General features: G+C 38.0%; 2 protein-coding genes and 1 long non-coding RNA gene across 6 annotated transcripts in view; 2 read left to right on the top strand and 1 right to left on the bottom strand.

Moving 5' to 3' along the window:
* The first annotated feature begins 6,685 nt into the window (after nucleotides 1-6,685).
* On the top strand, nucleotides 6,686-14,854 carry LOC133424541 (RAD51-associated protein 1-like). Of its 3 annotated transcripts, none has more exons than XM_061715214.1 (9): nucleotides 6,686-6,902; nucleotides 6,984-7,030; nucleotides 12,594-12,717; nucleotides 13,239-13,345; nucleotides 13,425-13,511; nucleotides 13,632-13,763; nucleotides 13,854-14,042; nucleotides 14,125-14,265; nucleotides 14,357-14,854. In XM_061715214.1, the coding sequence occupies exons 1-9, from the start codon at nucleotides 6,886-6,888 to the stop codon at nucleotides 14,482-14,484; spliced, it is 972 nt and encodes a 323-aa protein (XP_061571198.1). In that variant the 5' UTR covers nucleotides 6,686-6,885; the 3' UTR covers nucleotides 14,485-14,854. The 3 variants fall into 3 exon arrangements, with proteins under 3 accessions (XP_061571198.1, XP_061571199.1, XP_061571197.1); XM_061715215.1 differs by having other exon boundaries at nucleotides 13,422-13,511; nucleotides 14,128-14,265; XM_061715213.1 differs by having other exon boundaries at nucleotides 13,422-13,511.
* Nucleotides 14,855-15,145: 291 nt separating this feature from the next.
* On the bottom strand, nucleotides 15,146-18,461 carry LOC133424542 (uncharacterized). The gene is made up of 3 exons (XR_009770901.1): nucleotides 18,287-18,461; nucleotides 17,393-17,628; nucleotides 15,146-16,219 (listed from the first exon to the last, which is right to left on the bottom strand). It is a non-coding gene; the product is annotated as an uncharacterized LOC133424542 (long non-coding RNA).
* The window catches only part of LOC133424538 (probable polypeptide N-acetylgalactosaminyltransferase 8), a 17,370-nt gene continuing 12,872 nt past the window's right edge, over nucleotides 15,875-20,372 (top strand). For both annotated transcript variants that reach the window (XM_061715210.1, XM_061715211.1), the window contains exons 1-4: nucleotides 15,875-16,262; nucleotides 17,301-17,544; nucleotides 19,354-19,520; nucleotides 20,194-20,372. The exon at nucleotides 20,194-20,372 is cut by the window's right edge and continues 5 nt beyond it. In XM_061715210.1, the coding sequence (XP_061571194.1) occupies nucleotides 16,070-16,262; nucleotides 17,301-17,544; nucleotides 19,354-19,520; nucleotides 20,194-20,372 (783 nt within the window). In that variant the 5' untranslated portion in view covers nucleotides 15,875-16,069. The remainder of the gene's footprint in view (nucleotides 16,263-17,300; nucleotides 17,545-19,353; nucleotides 19,521-20,193) is intronic.

Genomic DNA, 20,372 nt, shown 5'->3' with positions numbered 1-20,372 from the left:
ACAAAACTGGACAAGAACATCTGAAACAACCACAACCAAATTCACTCTATCCGGATGGAGCAATTTAACTGTATAGTTTTTTTTAAAGGTCGAAATGAAATATAGTAACGAGGCTGTTTTTAAAATGTAAGGAGTAAAAAGTACAGATAATTGCGTGAAAATGTAAGGAGTAAAAGTAAAAAGTCGTCTGAATAATAATTACTCCAGTGAAGTATAGATAACCAAAATTTCTACTTAAGTAAGGTAACGAAGTATTTGTACTTCGTTACTTGACACCTCTGTTTAAACCTGTCAGAACAGCAGTCCATACACCTGTAAATCACCTGGACCATAAAAATACGTTGTGCTAAAATTACAGTCCAACCAAAATCAGCTGTTATATTAGTGTAGGTCAGCATGTGCAGCCACAAGAGCACGGTTCCTAAAAAGCCGTTTAAGGTTGTTCCTCCCTTTGCAGTTAGCTCTGTGGCTGCCGAGTGCGTACTCCAAAACAAAAAAAGTAATCGAAAGCATGCACTTAAGAAATCGAGGACCCAGACAACAAACTCCGGAAGCCACTGACTCACAGATGTGTCTGCCCACTCTGGTTCGCCGGCTGCAGCCGCGGCTGCTGCGGCCATGCTGCGGTCGCCAGTGCTCCACGCCTGAAGACATCAAATGCCAGGCCATTTCTAGGTTACAATAAGAAACACCACGCTGACACAACTGCAGCGCCGGATATCCGAATCACTCAAGTCTCATCAAGCTGTATTTAGTTTGAGGCTTGTAAATAACCGTAGGCCCCTACCAATGAGCTTTCTCTTTGACAGAACATTATGTGTCCACGAAAAACTAAAAATACATCCAGCTTGGAGCGTAATAACACAGTTTATGTATAGCAACAGTAGGAGGTAGGGACAGATTCACTCTTTTTATTACATTAAAAGCCGTCTTGCATCTAATTTATGCAAGATATGACAATCATGGGCAAACTTCCTACAATATCTCTGTAGTAAAGAAGCTATTTTTTTCTTCTTCCTTCAAACGTGCATGGAATGTAAATAACAACACCGGTGTCTCTGCCAGCGGAACAACCATACAAGGACATCGGTGCAGGACTACCGCTCTGGGATGCTACACACGACATAATGAAGGCATTCACGTCAGTGGTTGAGGGGGGAAACTGCCTGCTGACCACTTCCAACTAAGATGCTCAAATTAAGACCACTGATGACCTCAACGCTGCCAACTTAGCTGGCAGAGCAAACTGCATCTCATTACAAAATGGTCAGGTAACACATCCTGCTTATACGTGTTTATACAGTTAAATCAAAAACTTCCCCTGAAAGGCTCCTACTGGGATTTTAACCAGGAACCTTCTAGAAATGAGGCAACACTCCACCAGCTTAGTTTGTAATTTACAGGTCGGAAATGTGTCATAAATGTACATGACAACAACCAAGTCAGAATGACTTGTATAGTACCCCTTCTGAAGACATAATTTTGAAAAAATAACCTCAGATAAACAACAATGTAAAATTCTGTTCACTGTGGCGCTACTTACGTAAAACTACTGATAATCAATAGCTTATAGAACCAATTCAGTTCAGCTTTATACATATCGCACCAAATCATGACTAGGGCTGGGCGATATATCAAGATTTTAATATATATATCGATATATTTTCAAATGGTACAAGACAAATCGTTTATATCGATTACAAATTTTTTTTTACATTTTTTTTATGATTTTGATATAGCTTATTTTGTGACAAATTGACTTGAATGTTTTATTTGAGATTTGCACAAATGTTTTGTTATTTGCACAACTGTCAACCTCAGTGGAAAAGTCTGCCTGTTACTGTCTACATTGTATTAATTGCACAATGTATTTTAATTTAATTGTTATGCAGGAAAGGGATATTTTTTTTATTGTATTCAAGAAGCATTTTTATTCTATATATGCAGGCAGTTTATTTTTATTTCATTTGTTTTATACATTTTGATATTGTGCAGACCTCTGTTAATAAAGGAACCTGTGTGACATTTGGTACGAGGCTTTGTATTAAAACTGACTGTTTTTTTAAGGGTTTGCCTCAGAAAAAAATGAAGCTAACAGAGATGCTATGCTATAATGCTTTGGGGGAAACCCCAATTATGGCACAGAAAAAATATCGATATATATCGAGTATCGCCATTTAGCTAGAAAATATCGAGATATGACTTTTGGCCCATATCGCCCAGCCCTAATCATGACAAACATCATCTCGAATCACTTCAACAATACAGCTTAACTATTCCAATTAAAGCCAATAAAATGAAAATAATAATTATTAATTTGGTAAGGAAACCTACAGGTTGCATCAAAACCTTTAATCAATACAATCCCCTGTCCTGAGCAAGCACCAGGTGACTGCAAACAGGAAGAAACCTCAGGCAGAACCCGACTGAGGAAGGGCGGCCATCTGCCTTGAAACGGTTGGGAGTTGAGAGGACAGGAAAGAGGAGAGGACAGGAAAGAGGAGAGGACGGGAACAACCGATCAGGAGCACCTACAGCTTAATATCAACAACAATCATGTCCTTAACAGAGTTGGAATAGACCTGTAGCAGTAACTTCAGGTCAGGCTTTTTCTTGCAACACTATGAGCATCTAAAATCATTGTGGAGAAACAATATTTCAGTTAGTTTGTTGTTTTGCTTCGGATCTTTGTCCTTCTGCGTGACCCAGTTCTGCTACAGCTCTACCTGCTGGACAGATGACGTCACGTTTGCCTTGATCTACAGAGGAATTTATGGTCAACTCCATGGCTGCAAGATGCTAAGGTCCTGTGGCTGAAAAACGACTCCAAATCATCACTCGTCTTCCAACCACAAGTGCTTCATAGTGGCTATGAGGTGTTTCTGCTGAAACACGGTTTTGTTTCCACCAAATATGCTGCTTAACTTCATGCCAAACAACTGGACTCAGGTCTCATCTGTCCATTGTCTCGTTGATCCAGAAGTGATTTGTTTAGATGAAGTTTTGAAGATCTGAGTAGTTATTCTTTGAGTAAATAGGCTTTCTTCTGTGAACCCTTTAAAACCAAGCATTCAGTCCATATAAACAAGTATTGAACCATACTTGTCCTAATCATGGTGTGACTTTACACATTTGGATCCAGTATTTGAATATACTTGCTGCATAAACACACAAGTGTATCATGTGGTCCATGAGTGATCTATGCTTACTCCAGCTGTTCTGACATTGTCACAAATACAATGTAAACATCTATATGTTTCAATGGAAGCATGATGTTGTGACCTCAGTGTCTGCATGACTTGAGGGGATATTTTAGTCCCAGCTGTAGGCAGCACTGGAGGAGTGGAGGAATGTGTGACCACAGGACCTTTTGGCCCCACGGCTGCATGTCTTCCTTCCTTGTCTGGGTCCGAAGACATGTACCATCCCTGAGCGTCTCGTCCAGGTCCACTGTGTGACAAACCGCAGCTGACAGCCACCCACTCACAAACGGGAAAATGACAACCCTTGGTACAGCAGCTGCTCTCTCAAAAGCGCAGTAAAAACGGAGAGATTTCCATTTTACTGAACTTCAGAGGGAGCTGTGATTGCTTCCGCCCTGGGTGTGGGCGACTGGGCAGCTGAGGACGTGTCAGATCCATGTCAATCATCAAGAGTCTGTACCTCTGTGACGGGACGGGAGGCTGTGGAGCATTAGGTTTATACTGCCATCTGGTGAACTGGTAATGAGATATGCCATGAGCTGTCAATGCAACAATCTCTCCAAGGAAACACTGCCATGATTTTTTTTACAATTATTTTCCCAGTATGTAGTATATAAGTGTTAATGTAAAAAAAAAAAAAGCTTAAATAAAACATCTGATCCAGTAATCAGGGGCCAGATTCACCAATATGTTCTTAAGAACGATCTTAAGAAATGTCTTAAGATCTAAAATTAAGAAGGTCATAAGAAAGTTCTTAAGTGAAATTCCTCAATTTTTTTCTTAAGAACCGTCTTAAGAACTGTCATTTCTTACGAATTTCTTATTTTTCCTACTTAAGAACTTCTTAAAATATGTCATTGCATTGCACGCGCCAACAAACAACATTTATACAGGTAGTTTGGTCTTAACCGTCAGTCACTCACTAAACATGGAGAAGGAGAAAAAGAGATGCAGGAACTTTTCAAGGTTATGGTGGATGAGATTAATGTGTGAAAAAAAATACTATTGGGGAAAATTAATAATAATTAACTACCACGCTAACTAACATGCTAACAAACAGTTAACAGGCTCTTTGTGTAATTAATTACAAAGTATATCCTCAAACTATGACCTACTAGTCCAAACTTCTCTAAAATGTGTTGAAAAAGGTGATATTAGAGGCTTATTGTTATTATTATTATTATTACCTTTTCACAGAAGAAATTTTAAGAAAAAAGTCAAGAACAAATTTGAGAACTTTTATTTCAAGAATACCATTTTTCTTACATTTTTTCTTAAGAAGAAAGTTGAGAAAATACTTAGAACTTTTTTGGAAAATATGACTTCTTCTCTTTTTTCTTCTTAAGACTGAACTTAAGAAAAAAATGACACTTAAGAAGATTTTTTTTCTTAAGAATGTTTTGTGAATCCGGCCCAAAGTTTGTCCAGAGAAACATTTTTAAACATAGAAATCATAATTTGTAATTCCAATGCATTAATTGTGTACAGTGCAGAAAAAAATATATATATGTACTGTATGTATATTTTAAGTACACAGTGTTTATGTTTTAGGTCTGATCCCCCCCTACACACCCACATGTGAATTTGTGCAAACTTAGGTTTGGCAGCCTGGTTGTAGGGGAGGGATGAATAATTACAAGACTTTATTTGGGCGTGCAGTGTTTTGAAAAGTTTTTAGTTTTTTTGACCTGCAGGAGGAAGTGTTGACTCTTAAAGAAAGATGTTGCATATTGTCCTCACCATGAATAATTACTAAAATAAGTGCTACACTCACAAACTGTGATTTTGAGTTTGGTAACTGTAATCTCTGCTGATCATTTATGTAATCTCAAGGCTGATAGAGATGTTTTGCTGCTACTTGCAGATAAACATATGTGAGAAAATTGGCTCTATATATAAATTACAGGTGACTATTCTACAGCTTACATGATACTTTCTATGTTGTTTTGATGTAAATATCATGGTTTTCCTACCAGGATGCCTTTAAGCAAAGAATAATGATTTAAATTTGTTTTCTGTTCAGTGTGGTTTACATGATATTTGCTATAAACATCACTGATTTGTGGTTCCCTTATAACTCTGGCCTGGGACCTGAAGTGTTATTTGCCAGCCCTGGCAGGCTCATATGTTATATAAGAGAAGAAACGCTGCCGCCAGAGTCCTCCAGGAAACTGGACCATATTACACCAGTCATGAAATCACTACACTGGCTTCCAGTAAGTCAAAGGATAGAGTTTAAAATCCTACTGCTGGTCTACAAAGCACTGAATGGTCTGGGACCAAAATACATGCGTGATCTGTTAGTTCCTATGAAGCTCCCAGACCCCTGAGGTTCATCTGGATCTGGTTTGTTGTGGTTCAGAACCAAGCAAGGTGAGGCAGCGTTCAGTTATTCTGCTCCTCACCGGTGGAACAAACTTCCTGTAGACCTGAGGTCTGCTCCAACTGTAGATCCTTTAAATCAGGCCTAAAAAAAAAAGAAAAAGAAAAAAGAAATCAGGCCTAAAAACATTACTGTTTACTGAAGCATACTCTTAAATTAAATACTTACCTGCTGTACTCTACTGCCCTTACTTTTAAATAACTTCTACTTTTTATTATTTTACCTCGTTTCTTATCATTTTATTTAATCTTATTTGATTTTTACTGTTTAATGTGTCTTGCTGCTTTTAATGTTGATGTAAAGCACTTTGAATTACATTTTGTCCTTCCTCCCTGCAGCTGTGAGACTACACAACCAGCACTGCTCACAGTAGACCACATACAACCTGACAATAAATGTACATAAAGGGAAATAATGTGCAATATCTTTCATTCACTGCAACGTGCAATTATGTAAATATCCGTCTGTTATTTTTTTTTTTTTTATTATTTTTATATACTAGTATTTCTTATTATTTATTTTTCTTCTTATTATTATTATTGTATATACCAGGTTACTGTTTATAGTGTGTTATTATTATTATTGTGTTATTACTATTTCTATTGATGCCTCTTGTTTTTGCACTATCCCCTTTGCTGCTGTAAACTGCAAATTTCCCCTCTGTGGGACTATTAAAGGATTATAGAAATTATTATTATTTTATCTTATCTTATCTTGAATTGTGCTATACAAATAAACTTTCCTTGCCTTGCCTAAGAGACACTTTTGACAAATTAAATACATCTACAGGATACAAATAAATGCGTTTATGTAATGTATAACCTTCTTAAACTGACAATGTCAACTGAAGGTGTTTGTTTAGGCTCTGAAGTCTAGACCTTATTTTAGTCTGTGATCTCCAGTGTCTGCGTTCAAATCAACGTCACACGCAGACTCGGTACGTTTTCCTAACCTGTAAAAAAAATAATTATTCATATCTTTAGTTCTTAATTACTTCTTAATTTAAATCTTAACGCAAGTACTTTGGCAAAAAAATAAATGATATAGTTTTGATTTAAATTTGTAAAGACGAATCAACTTCCGGTATTCAGGACAGTCGTCGGCATGACGTCAATTCCGGTTGGTTCAGGCGGGCTGTTGAAAAGCACAAGTGTGTTTTTACGTTACTGCTGCCTGAAAGTATGACAATTTCGCCGAAATTAAAGTGTTAATCATCTGCAAAAGACAGGAATATATTAATGTGGAAGTAGCAGGTAACGGACCGGTAATTTTATATTGTTTGCTGAAAAAAAAGCAGCCATGGAGCGACCGTGCAGGTGAGCAAACATTTCCTAGTTTATCAGCTGTTTTCACGAATAATGCTCACTAGATTTATGTTATTTGTTCTTTACATGCAGGAAGACAAAGAGTGTGAATTACTGTGAAAGTAAAGACCTTGATGATGGTGAGTTAAGTCACAAATCTTCTGTTTTCTCCCGCCGTCATGACTGATTATTATTATTATTGTTGTTATTATTATTATTATTGTTATAAGCATTAGTCAAGGTGTCAAAAGTATTCACATTCATTACTCAGGTAGAAGTATAGATACTAGAGTTTAAAAATAGTCCTGTAGAAGTTGAAGTATCAACTCAAGTTTTTTACTCAAGTAAAAGTATAAAAGTACTGGTTTCAAAACTACTTAAAGTATAAAAGTAAAAGTAATGTAAGGGGGAAAAAAGCCATTAAGGACAAAAGCCATTGAAAATGAATGCATCTTAGTATAATGCAAATATGTTAAAGAACCATATATGTGACTATTGAGCATTAACATGTGTTTCAGAGAGCAGGAGATATGATGACTAGTTGCCTATAAGTATTGTAATGGTGCAAAAAGTCAAACTTCAGAGGCATGTTATCATTTATCCTAACCTTTATTGGAATGTACATCCAAGTTTAGTTGCAGGAATCTGAGGGAACGGATGTAAGAACAAAACTGGACAAGAACATCTGAAACAACCACAACCAAATTCACTCTATCCGGATGGAGCAATTTAACTGGATAGTTTTTGTTTAAAGGCCGAAATGAAATAGAGTAACGAGGCTGTTTTTAAAATGTAAGCAGTAAAAAGTACAGATAATTGTGTGAAAATGTAAGGAGTAAAAGTAAAAAGTCGTCTGAAAAATACTTACTCCAGTGAAGTATAGATAACCAAAATTTCTACTTAAGTAAGGTAACAAAGTATTTGTACTTCGTTACTTGACACCTCTGGCATTAGTGCACTTCTACTTGTTGGTATCCTTTTCACTTTAACGTTTCTCAGGAGTGATACCTTGTTGTTAAATCAGCTCTAGGATGTGTAGGATGTTGTGTCATTGTTAATTGTTACAAAAAATAGGCAAGGCAAGTTTATTTGTAACCTGTAGATGTATTTAATTTGTCAAAAGTGTCTCTTAGCCAAGGCAAAGCAAGTTTATTTGTATAGCACAATTCCACACAAGGTAATTCAAAGTGCTTTACATCAACATTAAAAGCAGCAAGACACAATTTAACAGTAAATAACAAATAAAATGATAAGAAAAGAGATTAAATAATAAAGCACAAGTTGTAAAAAGGTAAGGGCAGTAGAATACAGCAGGTACGGCTGGGCGATATGGACCAAAACTCATATCTCGATATTTTCTAGCTGAATGGCGATACTCGATATATATCGATATTTTTTCCGTGCCATAATTGGGGTTTCCCCCAAAGCATTATAGCATAGCATCTCTGTTAGCTTAATTTTTTCTGAGGCAAACCCTTAAAAAAACAGTCAGTTTTAATACAAAGCCTCGTGCCAAATGTCACACAGGTTCCTTTATTAACAGAGGTCTGCACAATATCAAAATGTATAAAACAAATGAAATAAAAATAAACTGCCTGCATATATAGAATAAAAATGCTTCTTGAATAAAATAAAACAAATATCCCTTTCTTCATAACAATTAAATTAAAATACACTGTGCAATTAATACAATGTAGACAGTAACAGGCAGACTTTTCCACTGAGGTTGACAGTTGTGCAAATAACAAAACATTTGTGCAAATCTCAAATAAAACATTCAAGTCAATTTGTCACAAAATAAGCTATATCAAAATCATTAAAAAAAAAATATATATTTTTTTTTAAATCGATATAAACGATATTGTCTCATACCATATCGCGTTTGAAAATATATCGATATATATTAAAATCTCGATATATCGCCCAGCCCTAACCCCAGGTAAGTATTTAATTTAAGAGTACGCTTCAGTAAACAGTAATGTTTTTAGCCCTGATTTAAAGGATCTACAGTGTGAGCAGACCTCAGGTCTACAGGAAGTTTGTTCCACAGGTGAGGAGCAGAATAACTGAACGCTGCCTCACCTTGCTTGGTTCTGGTTCTTGGGAACTACAACAAACCAGATCCAGATGAACCTCAGGGGTCTGGGAGCTTCATAGGAACTAACAGATCAACCATGTATTTTGGTCCAAGACCATTCAGTACTTTGTAGACCAGCAGTAAGATTTTAAACTGTATCCTTTGACTCACTGGAAGCCAGTGTAGCGATTTCATGACCGGTGTAATATGGTCCAGTTTCCTGGTGTTTGTAAGGACTCTGGCGGCAGCGTTCTGGATCAGCTGCAGCTGCCTGATTGATTTCCTGTTAAGGCCTGTAAAGATGCCATTGCAATAATCCAACCTACTGAAAATGAATGCATGAATACGTTTTTCCATGTCTTGTTTAGACAGAAACCCCTTATTTCTAGCAATGTTTTTTAGGTGGTAATAGGCAGAATTAGTGATAAACTTTAGATGGCTGTTGAAGTTCAGGTCTGAGTCAATAATTACACCAGGATTTCTGGCTTGATTTGTAGCTGTCAATGACACGGAGCCAAGGTGAGCGCTGATCTTGTCCCTTTAATTTTTAGGGCCAAAAATGATCACCTCTGTCTTTTCTGCATTTAGCTGGAGAAAATTCTGGCACATCCACTAATTGATTTGATGAATACAGTTACTCAATGAGAGTAAGGGACTGTAGTCATGTGGTGACACTGAAATATACAGTTGTGTGTCATTGCCCTAAGTATGGTAGGAAAAAATAAACAAAGAAATGTATGTGGTAACATGGTCGTACTAGAAATAGATAAATAGGAGACTGCTACCTGCAATAACAACAACACTCTTTATGTAAATTAGCAAATATATTGGTATCTGGGGCTGTGAGCCTCTGATTTGTCAAATATACTACTGGGGAAAAAAATAGATAAAGCAACACTTTGAAAACGCACCAGATCTTAGTGGTTGGAGAAATAATCCTACTGGATAGGTATATTCATGTAGGCTGTGCAATATGTTAGGAACCAAAAGATACCACATCTTTTAATAGAAATTAAATGTATCTGAATTCAAAGACACCCTGGAAAGCAAGGTGAAAAAATCATGCAGCACGCTGGTTTATTCTGCTGAAATGTCATTGCGGCATCCCCAAATGGTCCCCATACTTACTTTTACTTTTTTTATTTGCACCATAAAAGAGAAAATCAAAAACAACAACTAACAGACAAAAGGAATATGTGCGGGAGAGGTTAAAAAAACCCTGTACGGGCTTATAAAAAGCACCTCCCCAAGGAAATAAAAGAATTGACAAATACATCGACAACAACAATAATACTGGTATTCACAAAATAAACAAGAAGCTATAACAACAGACAATAAGAAAGCAAACAACATGAGCAGGGAACACAAAAAACAAAAGCATGACAGTATAGGGTAATAATCCATGACTAACATACTGTAAAATAAACGTTTAAGAGTCTTGATTTAACAGAATATATTTAAGTTTTAACTTAAACATTTTGATAGAAGAGGATGATTCAACAATGAACTGGTAGGAATTCCAGATTAAGGAGCCTCTGTAAGCAAAAGAAAACTGGCTGTGTGTAGTGTGACAAAAAGGGGGATGAAGTGTATTACTGTGTCTTGTGTTGTAAGGATGGACCTGAGAGTTGGCTGTAAAGAATTCATGAAAAGATTTGGAAACAAGTGGGAAAGATGGATACATTTATAAATAAATATGCATGATTGAAGTATGTTTATATCGTATACTGACAATATACGAAGTTTCCTAAACAGACCCACTCTGCAGTCTGTATGGCACCCATGTGCTTGTATGCATGCCTGACAACAGCAATGAGGCATCCTCCTAATGAGCAGCTCCTCTCAGATCTGGACCAGGACATCTCTGAGCTCCTGGGACGTCTAAGCTCCAACCTGAAGGTGTCAGATGGACCAAAGCATAATGTCCCAGAGGGGGATTTAGGTCAGCTGAGCGTGTCGGGGCAGTCAATGGTATTAATTCCTTCATCCTCAAGCAACTGGCTTACTACTCCGACACATGAGGCCATGCATTGTTGTGCATTGGGAGGAATCCAGGAACCATAGGCTCTGACAGTGGGTTCAAGGATTACATCCTAATGGCAGTCAAGGTGTCGTTGTCTAGCTTGCAGAGATATTTGGGTCTTTCCATCGGATAAACCTCCTCAGACCATCACTGACCTACCACCAAACGAGTCATGCCGCTTGAGGATGTTGGACCCTCAGTTAGGGCTGGACCAAAAGTCATATCTTGATATTTTCTAGCTGAATGGCGATACTCTATATATATATATCGATATTTTTCCGTGACATAATTGAGGTTTCCCACAAAGCATTATAGCATAGCATCTCTGTTAGCTTCATTTTTTCTGAGGCAAACCCTTAAAAAAACAGTCAGTTTTAATACAAAGCCACGTGCCAAATGTCACACAGGTACCTTTATTAACAGAGGTCTGCACAATATCAAAATGTATAAAACAAATGAAATAAAAATAAACTGCCTGCATATATAGAATAAAGATGCTTCTTGAATAAAATAAAACAAATATCCCTTTCCTGCATAACAATTAAATTAAAATACACTGTGCAATTAATACAATGTAGACAGTAACAGGCAGACTTTTCCACTGAGGTTGACAGTTGTGCAAATAACAAAACATTTGTGCAAATCTCAAATAAAACATGTAAACAGATAATGCATCTCTTTGAGCAAATCTCAAATAATTACAACAAGTCGACTTCTGTACATTTTACAGATTTTGTGCCAGGAAAACTAACGTGTCAACACTGTCAGGTTTCAGCACACAAAGGTACTTTTTTGCCAGCGCGAGGGGTCAGTGTTGATGTTCAGTCAATTTGTCACAAAATAAGCTATATCGATATAAACCATATCGCGTTTGAAAATATATCGATATATATTACAATCTCGATATATCGCCCAGCCCTGCCCTCAGTCTGCTGCGGTCATACAGCAACCCTTCAGGCAGTGGCATGTGTTGAAGTGCCACCCTAGAGGAGTTGGACTGCTTGTGCAACCTCTGTAGCGTCCAGGTATCACCTCATGCTACCAGTAGGAACACTGACCCTGGAAAAATGCAAAACTAGCAAAAATGAGTCAGAAACAATGAGGAGAGGAAAAATATCTGGGACATTCACCTTTAAAATCACTCCCGTTATGGCGATCATGTTATTATAACTTCTCTAGTACACCTGTTAATTTTATTAATGCCAAAGCAGCTTAAACAGATTAACAAGCCCCTCTGCTTCTGAACTGACCACATGAATATCCCAGAAGTATAAACTGACTTGATGCTATAAACCTATAAACACCCAGACCCTGCTTAAAGAAAAAACCATAACACAGAAAAAGTGGACTATGTGTGTAATCAACTTTCCAGCACATTTAAAGGCAGTGTGACACGTATGTGTTTAAAACCTGTTTAACTTTCTTGAGCAAATGTAAGCAGTTGGCAGCTATTGGAAACTGTGTATATATTTGTATTATTGTGTGCTGTGTTGATATTGCACTGAGCCATATCGACCCGACGAGGCTATTATGCTCTGTTGCCTTCGTAAGATAATCATGAGCAGCTTCATCTCATTCAAGATGGTTTTGTTTTTCCTGACAGATGACGATTTTGCTTGTGTGAAGGGACCGCCCAACAAAAAGGTCCGGGAGGATGTGAAGCCGGAGCAGAAGAAACCTTCAAGTAAAGAGGCCAACTCACAGTACAAGGCGAACGACAAGAGCAGGTGGGGGATGAGTGTGACGCAAGAGAACAAGAGATTATTAAGAAGTGATGAGAATTCATAGCAGCTCAAACAGTAAGGGCAACATTTTGTGAATTTCCTCAAACCTTGTTTGTTCCAGTCTACAAATTCAAGATGAGTTTTGGGTCTTCTTTAAGTACAGTTTCTATTATTTTGGTTTTAAATCTTTTTTTTAATCAACTGTAAAGCTCTCCTGATGGATATGATAAACAGCTTGAGAATATTTGGATCAAATGACGCTGTGCTGTTTTACCAGGGGCATAACAGAAGATTATATCAGAAAGATTTATGTTGAGTATGGTATCATGATATAATCCTGATCACTGATGGACTTTTAACAGAAAGACTTGCCGTTTCACAGCTCTGTCACATGTTTATGTGTCAGGATTGTCATTGATTTGGATGAATTGGCACTTAATATAAGGAAAATAAAATCCATACACTCTTTGCTAAGATATCTCAGGAGGCAAATAATAATGAACAAAACTTACATCTTTTCTCAGAAAACCACTGGATGACAGGCTGAGTGAGAGAGATCTTGAGGCAGCCATCGCGCTGTCTTTGCTCAATAACGGAGACGGATTAAAGGAGCAGCCTTCCGCCAGCAAAGGTCTGCTTTGACTTTTAGATTGCAAATGACATCTCATGTTGTCAAAGAGTTGCATTATTTATTTTTTTCCCCCCAGCAGATGTCAAAATTCAAATCCCCATTGATGAAAACACGGATCCAACTTCTCTGCGCCTGTCCAACTGTAGTGTGGATGGTACAATTATGGGTGAATCTGTTATTTTTGTTCCTCATCACTCACAAACATCTGGTTCAATTTCAGATGAACCAGATGTCCATATTTTTCCTGTTATTTACTGATGTTGTCTTTTTTCTAAATGATCTTCAGGCCTGGACAAAATCTCATCACAGAACGGGTCGCCTGCCTCCGCCAACCAGAGGAAGGCTGCATCTAAAGCTTCTGTTGTGCAAATAAAAGATGATGATGATGACGATGACTACCAACCAAAACTGACACCAGGTTTAATCTTTTTTATAGCCCCACAAGTGATTTGGTCCTTTCTTATTTTTTTATTTTGTGTCATTGGAATAATTCTGATGCCTTTTATAGGTTCAGAAAGTGATGAAGATTACAGTGATGCTGAGGAGAGTGAAGATGAGGAATTTACAGTGAAGAAAGTCAGCAAGGCGAAAAAGAAGGATAATACAACCAAGAAAGATAAAAATAAACCAAGTCCTACGTCTAATAAAAAAGAAAAACAACCAACAAACCCCCCAAAGTTTAAATCTCAGCCAGCAGGTTTGTTCCTGAGATAAATTTGAACTCACAGTTGCACATTAAACTGCTGTTGTCTTTGTTACAAGAGCCCCTTGTCTTGCAGCAGCTTCCACGCCGGTCCCAAGTGCTGCACCGCCCAAAGTCGCCGTCAAAAGACCTGCTTCCTCACCCACATGTTCCACGCCAAAGCCTGCTGCCTCTCTGAGTCCAGCAGGGGGCAGAGTCCCCGCCTGGAACCCACCAGGTACAACTCTTGACACTCCACTGTGAACACAGGTCAAATATGCCGCTTGGAACTGAAAATAATTTTTTTTAAAACCATTTCCACTCCCGAGGTCAAATTGGTAAAAGTCCCACGTCGTCTCAAAGTGGAGTGGTGAAGTCTCCCGGTCAGGGTCTGAGACTCGGACTGTCCCGCCGTGTTCCAGTCAAACCTCTTCACCCCAGTGTTACCAGTCGCTGATGGACACCTGATCAAAGCTCCAGAGTGTCAGTCAGCCAATTCTGCTCTCTTTTTTTCTTTTTTTTAAAGTAAACTCTCGGAAATACACATTTCTGTCTTTGATACAAGACATGATGATGTCAGAAGGGATATTTTCATCTTGATTTGTTGGTTCTTCCTCCTGAACACAAACGTCAGTGAGTGATTTAGGTGGCTGTGAGTCTGCTCTGAATCATAGATTGAAATCCTATCTCATCATGACCAGCAGTTATTTAATGCTTCTGGTCTGTGTAAGATGTAATGATCTCCATAATTGTGTGCTCTTCATATGTTTCTCTATTGTTTAAAACATTTTATTATTGTATATTGTGTACATACATGTAAAATAAAACTGAAAAGAAATGTAAATGTGTATGCTGTTTCTGTACAAAGTCTTTTACTTTAGTAAAAAAAAAAAAAAACTGTAAAAGTTGAATGTCTTGCTGTGGATTGATGGAAAACAGAAAGAAATGTAAGACTCTTGTATTCTGACAGAATTCATGATGAAGAATAACAAGAATCAATCCTGTAGTCATAAATCTGCTGTCACAGGTCTCCACAGGATGTGGCAAAAGTTAAAAAAACAAGGCTTTATATAAAATATTTGCTCAAGTTCAGTGCTATATATATAAAAATCATCCAATTTTACCTAAATAGTCTCCCAAATATTACTGTAAATCTGCTGCTGTCATTGAATACTCTTCCATGTCAGTGGGGGGTGCTGTAATGACTTGAAAGCCAGTCCAGTTCAATGTTATTGAACTGGTCTCTGTTGCATGTTGACCATGCAACAGAGATTTTTTATTTTTGTTATATAGTGACTTAATTTAAGATGATGCACATCAAAGGTGGCAGCTTTTTTTTTCTTCTGTGCCTGAAAAGGGGGTTGAAAGTTACTCAAGGTAAGTAAAACAGTCCATGGAAATACTTTCTCTGTGCTTAAATCACTTTAACAGCAAAGATCGACATGCTTTACTTGGATTACAAGAACGGATTGTATGAGGAAGCACTCAGTGTAAACCTAATTTACCCAAGGGTACAATAAATACATATCTATCAGATAGCTGAGGATATACTGGTGCAAGGCCCTTTTTGTTTAAATGTTTGAACGTACAAAAACTGCACTAAATTCATTAACTTCTTTATTTGACACTGCAGAAGAAAGCTACAGATAAGATAAAAAGAAAACCTGGCATGGACTGGATGAGCAGATAGAACCTGATCAAACCTTCAACTTCATTGGTGTGTTTTTAGCAGGGTTATAAGACCTGTCTGTCAGTCCTGTTCCTGTTACCTGCTGGGGATTTCTGGTTCTCTTTCCCTCAAGGCACCTTCTGTTGATGCTGCACACCTTGTGCCCCAGGTGTTGTCTGATGACTGAAGAGGGGCTGGAACCTTGAGTGAGGTTGAGGGAGCTGTGGTGCCTAAACGTCTGTGTTTGTATACTGTACTTGCTTGCAGGGAAGGGGTGGAGAGACAGATAAGGGGTTGCAATCACCTGGATTAATGCAAAACTTCCTCCACCTTTGTTTTCAGTTTAGTAAAACCGTTGCAGAGCAGAACAAGAATGAGGCATAGCTGGTTCAAAGGATCTCTGGTGCTCGTCGTGGCGGTTTCGGCCTTGCTGTACCTCGGCTCCATCAAGAGAGAAGTCCACATCCACTCGCAGAGACTCCAGAGGGCCCATCACAATGAATCCATCAGGGGTCAGGGGATGCTGAAGCGGATGGACAAGATAGAGGACAACATCAACAGGCTGCGTGAGTTTAAGTCTTAGCCTGGAAATGGATTCTGTATTAAAAAGTAATAAAATCAAATTGGTTTTGGAAAATGAACACCGATCTGATGCACTGCAGCTCAAGGATGCAGTTATCCACCAAGCTAAATGTAATTCTTCTTTCATTGACGTGATTTGAATTGTCATATTTTAGCATTTGTCAACAGTCTTGGATAATAAATACAGGACTGTCTCAGAAAATTAGAATATTGTGATAAAGTCCTTTATTTTCTGTAATGCAAAAATGTCATACATTCTGGATTCATTACAAATCAATTGAAATATTGCAAGCCTTTTATTATTTTAATATTGCTGATCATGGCTTACAGCTTAAGAAAACTTTAAGAACTTAAGAAAAATTTGAATATTCTGGGAATCTTAATCTTAAAATGTAAACCATAATCAGCAATATCAAAATAATAAAAGGCTTGCAATATTTCAGTTGATTTGTAATGAATCCAGAATGTATGACATTTGTTTTTTTAATTGCATTACAGAAAATAAAGAACTTTATCACAATATTCAAATTTTCTGAGACAGTCCTGTATATCTTTCTTTTAAATCACATTTTTATGAGGCATATCCAGAATTCCTCTTAAGTGACCGTTAAAAAAAACAACCTTCTGATCATTAGATTTCCTGCTTTTACTTAAAAATTGGTTGTTTTTGCAAATACGGTTCCATTAAAGCTTATAATTTAGTCATTAAACAAGAATTTTATCACCAAAGACATCTGTATCAATTTAAAGTCGGCTCCTTTGCTTCTTATACAATAGTTTATTCTGTAAGTTTAAGTAAACATTGTGAAACACCGGCTGAGAACTGGTCCTGAGAGATTCTACAGTGTCCTGTTTAAATATTTAATGTATCTTCTTAGACCGATGGATGTGTCAATAAAAAGTGCCGCTAACACAATATTTACATTATTGTATTACAATATTATATATCTTTTTAATTCCACCATGTACAGTGTCAGTCAGTGACTACTGCGAAACATAAAACCGAATCTGTTCATCCACAGTAAATCTGATGGAAATGAATGACAAGAGGGGAAAGGAGGCTGAGATGAAGAAGGAGAAGAAGGTGGTGAAGAAGTTGGTGAAGAAGCTGTACCCAAACTCTTATCTGTTCATCAAGTGGGGCGATCATCTGTCTGAAGAGGAGCAAAAAGAAGCCGAGATGTTGTTTCAGAGATACGGATACAACGCTTTCCTCAGCGACCGGCTGCCTCTCAACCGAGACATCCCTGACACGCGGCCCGCCAGGTGAGCTGCACATCCTGTTTCCCTCACAGGTGTCATCCAGGGCAGCTGCTTAACGGTGAAACCTGCCTGGAGGCCATTAACATCCTTCCATACAAACAGGTGGAGACGATTCAGGCGCTGATCCAGCAAATCCAGCTTTCACAAGGTTAATAATTGCTGGACCTGTCAACACTTCACAATAATAAACTACATATCCTCTTTGAATAGCGCTGAGAGATTAGCTCAGGCTTTGGAAAATTTGAAATCACTTTTGGTATGAAAATGTATTCATCACAGATGCGTTAAAATTTGAAGTAAAGACGACTGATAATTAAACTGCTACAATCAATTTGTTGAATTAAAACAATATTTTTCTAGGTGCATACATCTGAACACTAGATTGAAACACTGGATAAAGACTTGCTCAAACTTATTATAATGCTGGGACAGGGGCTGAAGATGACTTTATTAAATGGAATAGTAAAACAGCCAATTTAAAAAATAAAAAAAGAAGTTCTTAAGGATTTTGAAGCTCAAACATTTTTTTTTGAAGCAAAAATTGAGAACCTTTTGGCTGTTACTGATTTCCATGCAGCTTTATTTGATATCACCAAGCCATTTCTGAAGGACATCATGTCTACTGATATTTGTACAATAATACAACAAACAGAGTGCTTCCTCCTCCCGGCACCCCTTAAAGGGAAAGTTCGTTTTTTTACAACCTGGACCTTATTTCTGGCATTTTTTATGGTCGTATACTCACCCAGGCAAGTTTGGTGTCATTTGGAGTCCTTCGGGAAGATATTAGGGGGTTTTTTGCGAGCCGCTTCCCCATATATAACTGTAGTGAACGGGGGCACTCGCGGGACACAGACGATGCAGCGTCTAAATAACACAAGATTGCCGTGAAACTCTTTTATGAATATTTTATGAATCACTAGATCTGCTTCCAGGACCTGTTGTCTACATCCGGGGCTGTGTGTGTAACAAATAAATCACTTTGTAAACAAGACCTCTGAACTCATGACGTCATCTCTGTGCGCGCGTCCCAGACACAGCTCTGTGTACAGCTGGAGTTCGCTACTGTTAGTTTACTGTTAGTTATTTGAAACATGTCTGAATATTTGTCAAATTCTGAGGTTGTGGACGACGACTTTGAATATGATGGACGTCCTTACCGTTTTGAGCCAGAGTATACGGCTGAAGAGCTCACTGAACGGAGGACAGAGTGCGCGCACAGAGATGACGTCATGAGTTCAGAGGTCTTGTTTACAAAGTGATTTATTTGTTACACACACAGCCCCGGATGTAGACAACAGGTCCTGGAAGCAGATCTAGTGATTCATAAAAGAAATGAAGAGTTTCGCGGCAATCATGTGTTATTTAGACGCTGCATCGTCTGTGTCCGGCCGTGCCCTCATGCGCTACCGTTATATGGAGAAGTGGCTCGCAAAAAACCCCTAATATCTTCCGAAGGACTCCAAATGACACCAAACTTGCCTGGGTGAGTATACAACCATAAAAAATGCCAGAAATAAGGTCCAGGTTGTAAAAAACCGAACTTTCCCTTTTAACTGGTAGATTGCGAGGAGATATTCCTCTAGTTAGACGTTACCTAGCATTGCTTACCCTACCTTTTAAATTCTTTATGTTACAGTTTTGCTGAATATTGTATTTGTGTCTCTTAAACTTAAAGTAGATTTTTGTTTGTGGTATTTCACTATTTGTTCATTTTGTTTCCATCTTTAAGACATTGTAATTTAGATGCTTTTTAAAAAAAAAAAAAAAAAAAAAGGGTTGATAATTTATTTACAATCTGGTTGCTCACAGATGTGCAGAGAAAAACTATCCAGATGACTTGCCGTCGCTCAGCGTTGTCTTGATCTTCCTGAACGAAGCTCTTTCGATCATCCAGAGGGCCGTCCGCAGCATCATCGACAAGACTCCTGCTCGGCTGCTGCAGGAAATCATCCTGGTGGACGATCACAGCACCAACGGTACGTGGAAGGAGCTGCTGCTCACGGCTGGCAGATTGTAGTAGATTTTAAACATGGATATGTCAAAGCAGACATGGTCTCTCCTCTCTGAATTCACTGATATAGAGAAATGGGAATTACATTTTTGAGACATTTAACTAAGAAACAAGGCAAGAATCTCAGTTGTGGCTGCTTTAAATTAATATCTTTTAAGAAATTATGCATTTTATTTCTTCTCACGTGACATTTAACTGACAAATTGCCAGATATCCCTAAGAAAAATCAGTGTGCTTGAAGATGATGATGATTTAACCATCGTGGGAAGAGGATCCTCACTTTTGTTTGATTTGGTTTTAGGGAAGTCCTTCAGGGAGTGTAAAGTGTTATTTGTGATGTAACTTTATCCTTGTGATGTCTTATCAGGACAGATGAGTTGTCTATTAAAAAGGGGAAGCGCTTTTGTGTTCTTCATTTTAAATGAAATGCATCAATAGTGACAGATAATTACAAATGTGGTTGAAAAATAATGAAATGCAACCATTTGAAAATAATATATAAAGTAATTGTTTCACTGTGTCATTTATGGCTAATGATATGATGGATATAGCAAGATCAAGGAACTCTGCATTTAAACATACATTTCTTTTCACTCTCATCGTTTTGGTTGATGCATTAATGTGTTTACTTGCTCCAGCGGATCTAAGGGATAAACTGGACGAATACATCCACTCCATCAACCAAGAGCGTCCTGGTCTGGTGAAAAAACTGCGGCACTCCGAGCAGCTGGGCCTCACCCAGGCCAGACTGTCAGGGTGGAGGACTGCTGTCGGGGACGTTGTGGCCATCCTGGATGCTCACATAGAAGTCCACGTG

This window comes from Cololabis saira, chromosome 23 (assembly GCF_033807715.1).
Source record: "Cololabis saira isolate AMF1-May2022 chromosome 23, fColSai1.1, whole genome shotgun sequence".
Lineage (NCBI taxonomy): Eukaryota > Metazoa > Chordata > Actinopteri > Beloniformes > Belonidae > Cololabis > Cololabis saira.
The sequence above is the reverse complement of the archived record's forward strand: the minus strand, read 5'-3'. Positions and strand labels throughout refer to the sequence as shown.